The 15806-nt window shown below is 48.4% G+C and overlaps 1 protein-coding gene across 1 annotated transcript in view; it reads right to left on the minus strand.

The window, feature by feature from the left end:
- Positions 1-15806, minus strand: part of LOC106993580 (uncharacterized) — a 53787-nt gene that overhangs the window by 24253 nt on the left and 13728 nt on the right. The window contains exon 3 of the mRNA XM_077967256.1: positions 338-587. Coding sequence (XP_077823382.1) covers positions 554-587 — 34 coding nt within the window. The 3' untranslated portion in view covers positions 338-553. The remainder of the gene's footprint in view (positions 1-337; positions 588-15806) is intronic.

Consider the following 15806-nt stretch of genomic DNA (forward strand, 5'->3'; position numbering starts at 1 on the left):
TCTTTGCCTGTCTCAAAAAAACCAAAGAGAAAAAGAATTATATACCTGACTAGGTCAAAATAAAAGAGGTCTTGTGGAACGACCTGAAACACAGCTGCAAATTCTGGCTGGACCTCCCCTGGTTTGATTTGTGGTGAGTGTAGGACCGCTCTGAAGGATAGGACCCCAGGCATCTTCCGAGACTAGACGTTACAGTACAACTTCCCTTCGCTGGACGGAACACTGGTCTTGGAGCCTGGGACACCCTGGGGCAGTGCCACCATTGCAAGGCGTCCATGGCACAAGGAGGCCCTACCATCATGAAGCCTGGGACGTCCGTCAGAGCAGTGCCACCCACCTGAGGCCGCCATGCCAGGGGAGCCTGGACATCATGAAGCCTGGGACATCCTGGGGCAGTGCTACCAACCCCAGGCCGCTGTGACACAAGGGGGCCCTGGTGCCACTGAGAGGCTGCACAGCAAGTCCAAGCCCAGGCCAGGAATGAAGAGGCTCCACATCCTTTCCATCCCTCCAGCTGAGTCCACAGATGTCTTGGAGCAGAAATGCATCACCCTCAATGTCCACAGGTAAGTTTTTGGCCACAGAATCTGGAAACATAAAAGATGGTTCTGGGCTGGTTGGTTGCCGGCTTGAACCTGTCCTCTTTCCACACAAAATCTGGCTCACACCAAGCAGTGTCTAAGTCCTGGAAGACCTGCTAAACACAAGAGCAGTTACAAAGCGGAGAAACTGGAGTGGGCTGGGCTGTGCTCCAGTGGCACCAGCGTTTCTCAGGAAGACCCCGGGCATTACAGGGTCCAGGGCAAGGGCTTCCTGGGATCCAGGACATGGAACAAGAACCCATTTCCCGGTCCTGTTGAATATGAATCGGCTAAGGGCCGATTCCCTCGGAGGACTGAGCACCGCCCCACAACACCTTGGTATGGGTATGTCATTACATATGTTGGTATGGGTATGTTATTACATACGTTGGTATGGGTATGTTATTACATACGTTGGTATGAGTATGTTGTTACCCGTACCAAGGTAATAACAAGCCCGTTACCAGCAGGAGGCTGGTGATGAAGACAGGAGGACCAGATGAGCACAGGGAATCCTGACAGATCATCCCTGGCACTGAGCAAGGGGCAGACAGCACCCTCTGTTCCTGAGGCATCAGCCCTGTCACTGAGCGAGGGGTGCAGCACGGCCTGTGCCCCTGCAGATGCAGAGGGATGTGAGGGGGGTGCAGGCTGGGCTTGGAGGCTAACTCAACTACCTGTGTTTGCACTTCCGTTCCTCAAGGCGGGAAGGCGAGGCACAGGCAGCATTAGGGCTCACCTTGCCCCCGGGCTGCACTTTTTTCTGCTTATGAGTCGTGCTCGCTTTACATGGACAGGCATAGCTATAATAACGATTCCCTGATTATTTCGCTGCCTACATAAAGGGCTTTCAGAATTCACTTCCATCCTTAGGAAAGAGGGCCAACACCAGGCTGTCTCCCTTAAGATGCTATGTCTCATATGGGGGAAAAAAATAAAGAGAAACCAAATAAAGGCCATAAAATACATCAATTTCAACATTAAAATGTAATAGTACGCTTTAAATTGAAGATGAGTTCAGTCACATTTCCAAACCTCTGAAAGCAGGGTTACTGGGAGGAAGTGGTTTGCCACACACAAAGGCAGCTCTGTAGAAGGGCCCAGGCTGGATGAAGGCTCAAACGTCAGGGCAAGGAGAAAGTCTGAACAAACTCTCTCCTGCCCTGCTGCTGTCCTCTTCCAAAACACACTGGTTATCTGTCAGTTTAGAACAAGGCCTAGGGAGGTGGGAGGCAGGCCTGGGAGGGTCACCTAGCAACCAAGCTCCTCACCCACACAACCGCACCAGGCTGAGCTGAGCAATACACACAAACATGACTGATTCTCCCCATAAAGAAGATGGAAGGCAGCACACTGCCATGCCAGGCACCCTGCAGGTGAGAAGACTGAGGGGAGCCAGAGGTACCTTTAATCTTGCTTGCATGGTGGAGGGAGGGGAATAATGCCACTCACTTGAGTGTTACACAATTCCTTCTAGCACTGAGTGGCAGAAAACAAAAATTATAGATGCTTCCTCAGACAAATGTTTCTGAAGAACTGAACACAAATTATGTTCAGGAAATAGCATTATGAATGCCTCAAGTGCTTTTGTTTTTAATAATCCCAGAGTAATTCTATAAACTCGGGAATCAGTCTCACCCAACTCCAGGATCACGGTCTAGGTGACGTGGGCACACACATCCTGAAGCTCCAATGCTCAACTAAAGTGGGGCAAGTGAAAATGATCCTGGGTATAATTTACACAGACACAGGAAGGTGGCTGAGCCCCAAACCCCTAAACCAGGAAGACCAGCGTCCTTCAGGGGCCTCACCTCTGTCCTTTCCCAGCCTCTGGGAACCACCACTCTGCTCTCTACTGACACATACGCCCCTCCAAGGTACAACCAGGAAGATCATCATTCAAAACTGAGGAACGTGGAAGAACAAAGCTGTCAGGAGATTTTAATCACCAACACCACTTGTTACATGACCCAAAGATGATTAAAATCCCAGGCCCTTCAAGACTGAATGTTATCTATACTTAAATGCATTTAATCACCATATTGGGGGGTTATTCCTTTGTTTTGCTGCAAATATATCCAACTGCTGTAAAAGGAGAAGGCAACTTGTTAATAAAGCTTCTTGGAGTGTGTCAGCAGGCCTCGAGGTAGGATAAAAGGCAGGACCTCCTGGCAGAAACGCTCAGCTCTGAGGTCAGGTGGAGTTCTTGAGCACCAACCAAAATAAAGTCGAAGACCCCACCACACTTGCCTCAATCACATCTTCGTTCCACGTTTCCTTCTATTTCTCGTGACTTCACTGGGAGAGAGAAATTGTGCTGAAAGAAAATGGAAACACACACATACATAGAAGACCCTGCAGATGCTGAGAATGGGTGCAACCGTCACAGTCCGAATGTCCTTTCAGGGCCATCTGACCTGGCTAGGATCCAAGAATCCAAGTGCAGGATTGTACGTCAGACCCGTGAAGCCAGGATTACAGCCACTGAACGGCAGTTTTCCATCCCACGGCAACCGGCCTTGCTAGGGGCTTCCTTGGGGACCACCGACTTCACGCCACCCCCCCTCAACTACTTCAACTAACCTACATCATGGCAGAGGCCTCTCCAGGCAGACCAGCCCTGCCCCAGGCAAACGTCCTTGGCCTCCTCAGGGAGGCTGTGCTCGGAAGGTGCCCTCATTTACTTCTGTGGCTCTGAGACATTTAACTAGAGCCCAACACACTTCTTCCTGTTCACATAGCATTGAGTTAACAGATTTTTATGAGCAAATTTTCACTGGGAAAAACACCATTTCAGGAGCCCCAATGACCACAGTGAAAATGTTTTTACCTCCCCTTATGTGACATCGGCAACGCCAGGTCCAGGAAACGTTCTGGATCTCAGATAATGGCATATCCACTCATAGAAAGTCTTGGCCTTGTTACACAAGCTATCAAATGCTGCCCAGAAGCAGGAAAAACCCCACAACGTGGCAGGGAGGGGTGACCAGCGTGAGTTCTAAGGCCAGACCACCTGGGTCTGTTGACAACGTGGGGAGGGGTGAGCAGTGCAGGGTCTAAGCCAGACCACCCGGGTCCCGCAAACAGTGTGGCTTCAGGAGTTTCCTAAACCCTCTGCTCTCCAAGTTTCATGTCAGAAAAATACGGTGATAACCGTGTCCACCTCGGGGGATGACGGAAGCACACACAGTAACAGTGTCAGCAGGTGGCTTGCTGGGCACCTGGGGAGGCCACACTACTGTAGGTTGCCCCACGTGAAATCCAATTCGTTTAAAATATATATATATACACAAACACACACACACACACATATATATATATGTGCATATATATGTATATACCCCAAACCTACAACCCTATAAAGGTCATTAATCCTAGTTATCCTCAAGGCATTGAGCGATCAGTAATGAGCCAGCCCCCTGCTGCTGACCTGCCTCAGCCCCACCCTCCGGAAACCCCGCATCCACACCAGCCACACAGGATGAGGCCAGGGAAGGAGCAGGACTGTGTCTTGGGAACTTAAACTCTGGAAGCTGAGTTAAATCAGTGCCGCTCAAATCTTGTCACCAACTATCTTGTTAAATTGGGAGATTCCATCTCTGGGGATCTTGAGGGAACCTGAGGCTCTGCATTGAGTGAGGTGAGCACTTGTGCTGGAATGAGACAGCAGGGAAAGCAACAGAATCTGGGGTCGCAGCTGCCTGAGACTTGGGTCCCACCGGGAAAGTGGCACCAGGGCCCTCAGGACAGTGGCGGAGGTCCCAGGAGGCAAGTCCTGGCGCAGAGACTCATGGGCCCAAAGCTTGCTCCAGGGCCAGGAGGGGCTGCTGTGCTGACAGCCACGAGGCAGGCAGCCTTCGAGCTCCTCCAGCTGCTGTCCTGCAGGCAGGGAGGACAGTGCCCAGACCACCCCGGGGCTCCCCCAGCCTGCCAGGCTGGTACTCTTACTCCAGCCACTGACAAGAGTCACCATGTTCCAAGCTAGGTTGGAACAGTGCCCCAGGCCTCAGGGCACAAGCACCCCCCTGTAGGGCCACTGCTACCCAACACCTGGGGATGGCTATTCCCACACATCCCCAACTCACAGCAAAACTCAAAAATGAAAGTCAGAAGATACAGCCAGGAAACCAATGCTCAAGAAGCAACTCCAGGGTGACTCTTCCTAGAGCTATTGCTGCTCAACATCTTTAAAAACATTTCCAGGGTGACTTCCTAGAGCTATTGTTATTGAAAATCTTTAAAATTCTTCATTTCAAAATTAGCTTTTATTACACTGTCTTCCCTATTCTACGTAGACTCTAGAAAACAAAACCATTACAAATTCCAATTCTATCTTATAGCAAGTTAGAAATACACATGTTTCTTCAAAGGATTCTACGTGTTTCCATGGTGATGTCCTTTCCATGCCCCATGCTACTGCCCGCAACAGGGAAGGCTTTTCCAACCCAACCCAACCCAACCCAAGGGCCCTGAGACAGGCCCCTAGCGAATCGTCTACAAACTCCTGAGACAAGCTTGCCCTAATGAATCATCTGCAAACTCCATCTTCCATTAAAAACAGTACTGAAAATGAGCATATTACCACTTTTTAAAAATTGCTGTAAAGTGAACAGTGTTCAGTTCTGTGAATTTCGGCACAAATATTCCCATAATCATCATCACACAAGCAGAACAGTCCAACAGCCCCAAACCCACTCACGGGGCCTCATAAGCATACCCTCCCATTCCCAGCAACCACCGTCTCCGTGTTCTCCCATCCCCCGGGTCTGTCTTTTGCGAGTGTTGTCGCAAAACACTCACAAAATCACGATTTCCTGGGCATCGTGCTTGGAGGTGCACCCAGGGTGTCCTGTGATCAACAGCCAGGCCTCGGGGCTGCTGGGTGTTTATTATTCCACGTATGGCTGTGGCACATTGTAACCTGTTTTGGGCAACCATAGACAGCGCTATTAACATCTGGGCACAGTTTTTCTTAAACATCAGCTTCTGTTTCTCTAGGGTAAATACCCAGGAGTGGGGTCACTGGGCCCCACATTTGTGTGAGTTCAGTTTTGTAAGAAACCGCGAAGCTGTCTGCACCGTGCTGAACCCCAGCATCGCACAGGAGCCCCGGCATCGCCTGTCCTCACCAGCACCTGGGGCTGTCGGAAGACCTTAGTCAGGTGCTCCAGCAGGGGTGTGAACAAATTCACTGCGGCTTCGGTGCACATCTCGGTGACATCAGTCACTCTGAAGGTCATTTCGGATGCTTTCAGGCCATCCTCCCGTCCTTTTCAGCGAAGCATCTGTTCAGGTCTCTGCCGCTTTTAAGTCAGGTGGTTTGTTCTCTGTCATGAGCCATGGGAGTCCTGTGCATTCTGGATACGAGTCCTTTGCCGGCTGCATGGTTCATAGACATCTTCTCCCCATCTATCGAAAATGTGTCTCTTCAATTCCCTAGGGGTGTCTTTTATATTAGAAGTTTAATTTTGATGAGTCTTACCTACTTGTTTTCTTCCTTGATTATGGATCATGGTATCATGGCTAAGAGTTCTCACCCTAGGTCTCGACAATTTCCCTTTCTTCTACAGGTTTTGTAGTTTGGTATTTTACATTCAGGGCTATGGTCCACCTTAATTTTCATACAGGAATTTCTCCCTGTTTTCACTCTTTTGCATACGGCTGTCCCATAATTCCAGCACCATTTGTTGAAAAGACTCAAATTCCACTGAACTGCTTTTGCGTCTTTGGATCTGTTCTGGACTCCACTCTGTCAGCTGACCCGTGTGTCCATCCTGAGCATAATTTATGACTTTAGTGGCTGTCTCTGTGAAAAAAGTAATTCTGTCTGGAAGCAAAAACCACATTAGAAATGCTCTAAATAAGATTCTTTCTCTTGTCAGGAGAGCAAAGCCACTACCCTAAGCAGAGGTGAGGCCTCAACGGCTCCCAGGCACAACCTTAACACACAATGGGGAAGGCAATTCATTTCAAGGTAGTTACCAAGGGCCACAACCTGAGACCAGCATAGCCATGAAAACTGCAATAATTTCACAACAGAATGAAATTCATAAAGAACTGCTGAGAAGCATGTGATAAGTTACATAAATCACTGTTCCTTAAATTCTGACGGTTGGCTAGAACAGAAATAGCTTCATGGTACAGTTCAAACAGGAGAAAGGTAGGTAGGGGTGGTTTCCACACCACACAGGGCCTGCAGGAAAGGGACACTCTTCCTCTAAACGGGAGATCCTGGGAGTGATGTGATAAACCCTGGTGAGAGGCACGGAACTGTGCAAGCCGGAGTCGTGACCTTTGTCCCACCACGAAGCCTGTGTGCATGAACGACGAGGCTCAAATGTCAGGCCGGGGCCACCGAGGCAGTTATCAGAGGACAAGAAAACGAGCGCACGGTGAAGGCAAAGGTCTGAAACTGCGCGGCAACTTCGAGTCAAGTGGGACAAACTGACTCAAAATACAGGTTCCAAAAACCACCACAGAGAGCTGTTCCTCGGCTCTGGAAAGGCTAAGTGACTAATGCCCACACTGAGCATCTGCTCCCAGAGATGACCCTGGTGATCTAAGGCTCAGCTCCTCTGAACCCGCGCCGAACCTCAGTGAGGGACTTTGTTGGTGTCTTAAGGCACATTGACATGTTCCCTTAAAATCTGGTATTTCATCAACAATGCAGGCGCCAGCTTTGACTCATACACATTTCGATTAAACAAGATAATTTACACCCTGACCATGCCAGGTAAGAGGTTTACTACAATCTTTAAACAGAGCCAGAGGCTACAGTCTGCTCCTACACAACACCATGTCTCTACAAGTTCGATGGGTTTTTACTTTCCATGTCTTCACTTGCCTAGTGCTAGAAAGCAGATTAAAAACAGAAGGAACCCAGAAACACTATTGAATGAGACTCAAATATCTTGCTGTCATCATCGTGATGAGATGTTTATTAAACAGAAATGTTCTCCCCTGTAGAAAGCAGCACACATCAACACACACCGATAACTGTCGCCAGCATTCCAGATCATCTTCCCTTCCATGGCCACAGTGCAGGGCAATGGACCACGCACAGCTGCAGACCCAAGGAAAGCGGGGTGACACGGCTGATTCTTGTAGCGAGCAGGCCAGGGTGCACTCAAAGTGCATCTCTTTCCAGAGGTCTGCCATGGAAAGTTATACATTTATTCCACGAGTTAACGGCCCTGCACCAAACATTTCTGTAAGATTCTCTAAGCAAGCTTTTCCTTCTGCCTAAAATGGCCTGACACAAACTGAAAAAGTTCTTGGAGCTGCCAAACACTTCAGTATCCCCTTAACTATTGTCATGCACGCCCGTGTGAAGAGACCACCAAACAGGCTTTGTGAGCACAACATGGCTGTTTATTTCACCTGGGTGCAGGCGGGCTGAGTCCAAAGAGAGTCAGCGAAGGGAGGTAGGTGTGGGGCCGTGTTATAGGATTTGGATAGGTAAAGGAAAATTACAGTCAAAGGGGGGTTGTTCTCTGGCGGGCAGGAGTGGGGGTCACAAGGTGCTCAGTGGGGGAGCTTTTTGAGCCAGGAGGAGCCAGGAAAAGGAATTTCACAAAAAAAAAAAAAAAAAAAATCATCGCTTAAGGCAAGGACAGGCCATTTTCACTTATTTCTGCTAGAATGTTATCAGTTAAGTCCAGGCAGGGCATTTGCACTTTTGTGATTCTTCAGTTACTTCAGGCCATCTGGGCATATATACGTGCAAGTCACGGGGGATGCGATGGCTTGGCTTGGGCTCAGAGGCCTGACAACTATAGTCTTCACTTTTAAGGTGTGGGGTAAGATCATATAATCCCCAACTAGGCTCCTGATGCTGTGTGTGGCATCCAGCAACAGCACATTCCATTCCTGGATTACATTTGACTCAAGAGTCCACAGTGAGAACGATTTCTGGTGAATGAAACACCAGGCAGGAGGGTGATTCCGCTGGGCAGCTCTTCACACACAGCCCAGGAGCTGAGGGGAGAGGAAGAGGCCCAGGCGTGTCCACCGTGCTCACGCCCCCTTCGAATGCCCCCCACTCCTAGAGGCCCGGACCCAAGGGAAATCTGACCTGAAAATGGGCAAACCCTCACTTTGGCAGAGGGACAGGGACTCGGGGCCACAGCTTGACCTCAGAGCAACACAAGTGCAGACACAGCACCCCAGGACACCCTCCCCACCCAAATTCAAGGAGGAAAACCAACGCCCCGCCCCCTTGCGGACACCCCCAGCTGCTGGAGCAGACGTCTGCTGGCGTGTGCAGCCTCTCCCGTCCCACGTTCCCGGCTCAGCACCTGTGCCTCAGCCCTGGCACTGCTCACCACACCCACAGGTGTGCCAGGAGGGGCAGGTCCTAAGGTCTCCACTGCACCAAAGCCTGCAAGGCAAAGGGGCTGCTCCCTCCAGCAAGAGTCCAGAAGCACAGACTGCACCAGCGTCAAGGCGTGAGAATTCTCCCCTGGGTCTCCGAGTCTCCAGTCTGTTGCCCGCCAGGGTCTTCTGCCAAGGGCGAGGCCCAAGCTGGGCGGCACATTTGGTTCTCACCATTTCCCTTGTCAAGATCAATACTGCAAACATATCCAATTCATCCTGTCACTAAAAATGAAATAATCCGCCATCTCCATCACAGATGACGCAATCAGGTTTCCATTACCGGATTTTTTTGTTTTGTTTTGTTTTTTGTTTTTTGTGTTTTGTTTTTTCTATTTTGAGATGGAGTTTCTGCTCTGTCGCCCAGGGTGGAGTGCAGTGGTGCAATCTCGGCTCACTGCAACCTCTGCCTCCCGGGTACAAGTGATTCTCCTGCCTCAGCCTTCCAAGTAGCTGGGATTACAGGTGCCTGTCACCAAGCCCGGCTAATTTTCATATTTTCAGTACAGACGGGGTTTCACCATGTTGACCAGGCTGGTCTCGAACTCCTAACCTCAGGGGATCCACCTGCCTCCTCCTCTCAAAGTGCTGGAATTACAGGCGTAAGCCAACACACCCGACCATTACTGGTGTAATTTCTAAGCCACTCTCACACCCACTCCCTTTTTTTTTTTTTTTTAAAGAACCAGCTTTATGGCTATACATTTTCCCAAGAGAACCAGTTACCCATTTGAAGTGCAAATAAGACACCATGTTTAAAAACCAAAAATGCCCATTTGCACAGAAGTCTCCAAATAACCAGTCGATTTGAGCCTTGAGAATAACATCAAGCTGTTGGCTGAATACAACTTCCCTTTCCATCTGTCTGCCTGTGAGTTAGACACAAGGACGAAGCCATGAGCTAGGGACATAAAGGCAGGAACCACCAAGACAGCCGAGACTCCAAATAAAACCTCGAAGGACCAACACAAATGCACCACACCCTGCACGCCCTCCTCTCCTTCCTTTTCAGAATTTCCAGAGGATGAAACGGGGACCTCCTCAGATGTCCCACGGTGCAGGCGGCCAGAGGGGAAGGCGGCAGCAGCCTGAATGAGGTGACCGGGAAATCACATTCCACAAACAGAAATTCTCCATGTGCTTTACATCCTCTGTCTCTGAAGAACTATGCCAGTCTAACAGTCGCTAGAAAACCGCCTTCAAGTGTCATTTCCCATTTCAAGCAAAGAAAACAGTGGTGGGCCATGAGGGAAAAACACAGCCATGTGTTCTGGGCTATTAAATAAGTTTTTTTTCTGTTATAAACGTATAATTTTACATTCTCAGATTTCTGTATAATTGATATGCTTCCTAATTAGCGGACATAGTAATAAAAAGTAAATTCCAAGTGTAAGATCGGAGGACCCGTTCACATGGCTTCAGGTTCTGCTACTGTGTTTCAACTTAAGAAAATGGTTCTGTGCGTTGGTAACAAGGCCTGAGAGTCTGTGTGAGAGTCTGTGTGGCTGTAATCAGGGTTCGTGTTGGCTCCGTAGCAGAGGATATTACACTGTTATATTATCTTCTACAAAAAATCCTGAAAAAATGAAGGCTGAATAGACATACACGCCCTCCCAAAACAATCCAAATGTCCACCGATATGAAAAACAGATGAATTACGGTTTCCATCATGGAATATTCCTCAGCAGTGAAAACAAACTATAGCCACAGGTGCCAACTAGGATAAAGAAAACCTTTGAAACACGCTTAAAGTGAACTGACTAGGCAGAATTCCTCGATTACAGGCATCTGCTCCAAAAGGGTACTGTTCTGAATCCTATGATGTAGAATTGTAGTTAGCAACCCTGTTTCGGGGCACATCTAGAAAAAAGCAAAATAATGACTACACAATTTTAAATTCTTTGTAAATTATAACTATTACTATGAAAATTCTAAAAATGTGAAAATCTTCCCAACTGTTATAGGACAAGCTTCAAAATAAATACCCTGGCCTTGCTTCCCACACCCACAGGTGTGCCAAAATAAATGAAAATATAGCCCAATTTAATAGAATTGAAACCTGAAGATGTATGAGCTGTCCCTGCCTCGCTATATATACATGGTGTAGAAATTTAAGAGCAGGTAGTGACACTGCAATGCAAGGCTCAAACCAACTGGGTATTTGGAAACTTCTATGTAAATTGGCATTTTCAGTTTTTAAACACGGTGTTATTTGTACTTCAAACAGGTAACTGTTTTGTTCCCTTGGAAAAAATATAGCTATAATCCTTGTTTTCAAAAAAAAAAAAAATACGGGAGTGGGTATGAGAGAGAGTAGCTTAGAAATTTTAAAAATATCGGCAGGGAGCAGTGGCTCATGCCTGTAATCCCAGGACTTTGAGAGGCAGGCCCCACGGGGCCTTTGAGGACACCGGTCTCCTCTGCTGCCTTCCTGCTGGACTGACCCCACGACATTCACTGGGTTTCCACCCCTGTCCCATTCAACTTCCCAAGGGTGGTCTTCATCCTCGTCTGTGGCTCAGCTCTGCCCCAATTTCCTAAATCTCTGCCTTCAGAGCCTGAAAACACCCACACCCAGGGTCAACCTAAGTCCACGTTTACCCCAGAGAGTCCCAATTTTATGTTTTCCCAGCATCGCCTTAGTGATCATTTATCCTATAAATTCCAACTGCCTTCACACCTCACTCCTGCTGTCTCCCAGCAGACCCGACTCAGATGCACATGCCCCAGACCCCACACCCAGGTCTGTACATGCTGCCCTCCTCTGCCCATGTGGGGACCACCTCTCTTTCTTGAGGAATCAGCTGGCGATCATCTCCTTGTGGAGGGCTGCCCTGACTTCCAACCCTGTCCAGCAAAGGCAGAAGCCATCCTCGGTACTTCCCCAAAACTCAGGCCAAGTATGAAGATGGCGCAGATGCTAGCTGTGCCTGGGATGCCATGGGCAGTGTCCCCAGATGCTCTGCACATGGCCCCGGGCACCACCTGAACACAGCAAGTGCTGAAGAAATAAAACTGATGTGCGCTGACCTCTGATAGGGCCTCCTTCACCATCCACATCTGTCTCCCCTCTGGACAGTAAAATCCATAAGACAGGGAGGGCTTGTCTCATTCATCTTCAAACTCCCAGGGTCACCCTGGCAGGTAAAGGGGACTCAAATGTCTTCTGAAGGAAGCAGCTGGTTATCTGCCGAGTTAAAAGGCCTCTGAAATTCAGAGCTCTGCATAGGAGTCCAGCACACTTTATTATGAATGACTCCAACCACAACAGAAGTGGCCGTGGAACCAGTGTTAACCAATTTGCAAGCTCCGCCTCCTGGGTTCACGCCATCCTCCTGCCTCAGCCTCCCGAGTAGCTGGGACTACAGGCGCCCGCCACCTCGCCCGGCTAATTTTTTTATATTTTTAGTAGAGATGGGGTTTCACTGTGTTATCCAGGATGGTCTTGATCTCCTGACCTCGTGATCCGCCCGCCTTGGCCTCTCAAAGTGCTGGGATTACAGGCGTGAGCCACCGCGACCAGCCTACTTCTCTCTATTCACATCCCCACCTCCATCGACCCTAACCCCACTTTAGAGCGCCTTTATTGTCTAGGAACAGATATCACTGGAAAAGATCCTACAGGTGCCTTTGAGATACACTTTGTTCTTCCTCCTCCATCTCCCACCATTGCCCTCTCCTCAAACTCACAAAATCAAATTTGCCTCATGTTTCATGTTCAATGACAAAACCAAACTAACTATAGTAGAGGTCAAGGACTTAAAGCAAACCCTACCCATAGAGACTGGGTATCGAGATGTAAATGTCTGGCTGGAATGGGTTAAATACTCCATTCATACCCTTAAGAAAAGCGATTGTTACCCTTGTGCGACGGGCAGGCTAGAAACTCAGATTACTCCCTTCCCACCCAGATGGGCCAAGCAATCAGGCATGGACTGTATGGTAGTTCTCTTCCAGCACCCCACAGCCTGGGGTCATGTGCCACTCTTTCACTACTTTTCCCAAAAGTCAGAAGCCTATGGGACAGCCCCCAAGGGCCACTTGACTTCCAGCTCTTGATGCCAATTTTACCTCATGTCTCTCATGGCAAGGGGAAAATCTGACATTCCTCGAAAACCTCATGGGATTTAATGGGCCTAAACCTTTCCAAAAGCTAACCAATCAGTCAGCCCTACTCCATCCCCAAGCGGATGTATAGTGGTATTGTGGGGGACCAATACTGAATATTCTGCCAAACTATTGGAGTAGCACTTACGCTCTGAACCAATTGACCGTCCCTTTCACCTTGGCATTTCACCAACCAGACAGGAAGCAGGTAGCCCAAAGGAAAAGAGAAGGCCCTCATGGGTCCTTTGACCCCTCATGTTTACATAGACAGTATTGGGGTCGCACACAGGAGGGTACCAAATGAATTCAAAGCTTGAAACCAAATAGCCACCAGGTTTGAGTCTATCTTATTCTGGTGGTCCACTATAAACAAAAATGTAGACTGGACACATTATATATACTAAAATCAACAGTGATTCATCAGTTACACCAGAGACGCCATAAAAGGAATAGCTGAACAATTAGGCCCTTCCAGCCAGATGGCCTAGGAAAATAGGATAGCCCTTGACATGATATTGGCCAAAAAGGGCAGAGTCTGTGTCATGATTGGGGTCCAATGTGGCACTTTTATCCCTAAACACAGCCCCGGACGGAACAATCACAAAAGCCTTATAAGGCCTTACCACCCGAGCAAATGAATTAGCTGAGAACTCTGGAATAGATGACCCCTTTACAGGTGTCACGGAGAAATGGTTTGGAAAATGGAAGGGACTCATGACCTCAATCTTTACCTCCCTTGCAATGGTTACAGGTGTACTCATCCTTGAGGGCTGCTGTATCATACCTTGTATTCGTGAGTTAACCCAAAGGCTCGTAGAAGCAGCTGTCACAAAAACCTCCCCCACCTCTCCCCATCCGTCCTCAGATAAGCTCTTGCTCCTAGATGATCAAGAAGAAAAACAAAGCCAAATCCTGTTAAAGAAATTTGAAGAGGAAGAACTATAAAACCGAAGAGGGGAGGCCAGGCACTGTGGCTCACGCCTGTAATCCCAGCACTTTGGGAGGCCGAGGCAGATAGATCACGAGGTCAGGAGATCGAGACCATCCTGGCTAACATGGTGAAACCCCATCTCTACTTAAAAAAAAATAAAAATAAAAAAAGGGAAATTGTTTAGACAACTAGGTTCCTCTTCAAAGATTCAACTTCCTTATTGTGGTAAAATACACATAAAATTTACCATCTCAACTATATAAATAATTTGTAAACCAATCCTATCCCACCCAACCTTTTCAAAAATCGCACATTTACCTTATTTGGGAAGGTTTAAGCCTTAGCCATTCGGGATCAGCTTAGGTTATGCGGTCCAACCCCAGCCATATGGGGAAGGACACAGAAACAGAAATTAGGGATAAAAATCCCTTCCCTCCTTTGTTCGATGTGCTCTTGGGACTGTAACAGGCACAAGCAGTACCCTTCTGCAGAAGTAAAGATGACTTGCTGAGAAATGTTCTAACTGCGCGTTTCTTTTGGCTACACCAAGCACTTGTTTCCAACACATGCAAACCAGAATGGAGGTCTCCCTGGACCTGGGTTTGGGCCACAACATTGCCCTGAATTCTGCAAGACCTTGGGCAAGACTGTACATTCTTCTGAACCAAGTCCTTCCCTGGCCCAAGCATTTGTGAATACCACATCGCTTTCATGCTTACACCTCCTGGTCTGACTGGGCTCTCCTTTGCAGAGCCTTTTATTCCTTCCCTTCCTCTGAACACTGGCTAGCTTGTTTTCAGGGAAGAAGTTCAGGGCAGTGGCAGGGAGCTCCTTGCACATTGCCATAACAAATGTTTTATGGAAACAGTGAGCTGATGGGACGAGGAGTGGGGGCTAGAAAGTCAGCCAAAAGGTACGAGAACCTCGACTAGCCCCCAGCCCTGAATGTGGCAGGCTACTGTGCCATGGTAGGGGAGTGAAAGTTTCCTTCTGCTCCTCTTAGGGTTCCAACTGGGGCTCTTTACAAAAGAGAAAAACAGTTCATTGATGCATGTAGTGCACATCTCACTGGAGAAACCTCAACAAAAAGCAACTCAGAACAGTGATTGAGAACTGGGTTATGGAGCATCTTCAACAAAGAATAATCAACATGTGGGGAAATGACAGGACCCAGGAGAGCGGTTTTAGGCTTCCAAGGTTGGGAAACTGGCAAGGTGAGTATTGGGAGGAAACTAAGGCAGAAGGTTCGTTCATAGAGTCCTCGCATGCCTTCTTTTCTCTGGCTGATGCGTCTCTCTCCTATAAAGAGAATGTCCATCCTGCCTCAGGCAGCAGAGGGACAGGGCAGAGAGAGATTTCTCTGCTTCTGCTGTATCTTAGTGGCCTTCAGCTCAAGATAATTTCTGAGGCTCATTTTGGGGTGACATATTCTGGTGTCCTTCACGGTACAGAGCACAGACTCAGAGGACTGGATCCACAGCTGATTACTAAGCTCCTTCCATGTGCCAGGCCTGTCCAGGGAGAACATTCAGCCCCACAAACAGGGCAGGTGGCACCAGGATGCTGGGCTGTAGCTGTTATACCCAGACTGTTTGTTTCCCAAAGAAGACCACCAGAGTCCAGAGTCAAAGCCAAGCGGCAAGGATCTTTACTACAAGTTCGAACTTGGTCCCTCCTTTACACAGTATACAAGAGGGCCCCGAACAATGCGAGCGTTTGCTTTTTATAGCCCGAAAGTTGCAGGGGAACAAAGAAATTCTTTTGGCTCCTGCGCTTTCAGTAACCTTGAACGGCTGTCTCCTTATCGGAGACTT

The sequence above is a fragment of the Macaca mulatta genome, chromosome 15 (assembly GCF_049350105.2).
Source record: "Macaca mulatta isolate MMU2019108-1 chromosome 15, T2T-MMU8v2.0, whole genome shotgun sequence".
Lineage (NCBI taxonomy): Eukaryota > Metazoa > Chordata > Mammalia > Primates > Cercopithecidae > Macaca > Macaca mulatta.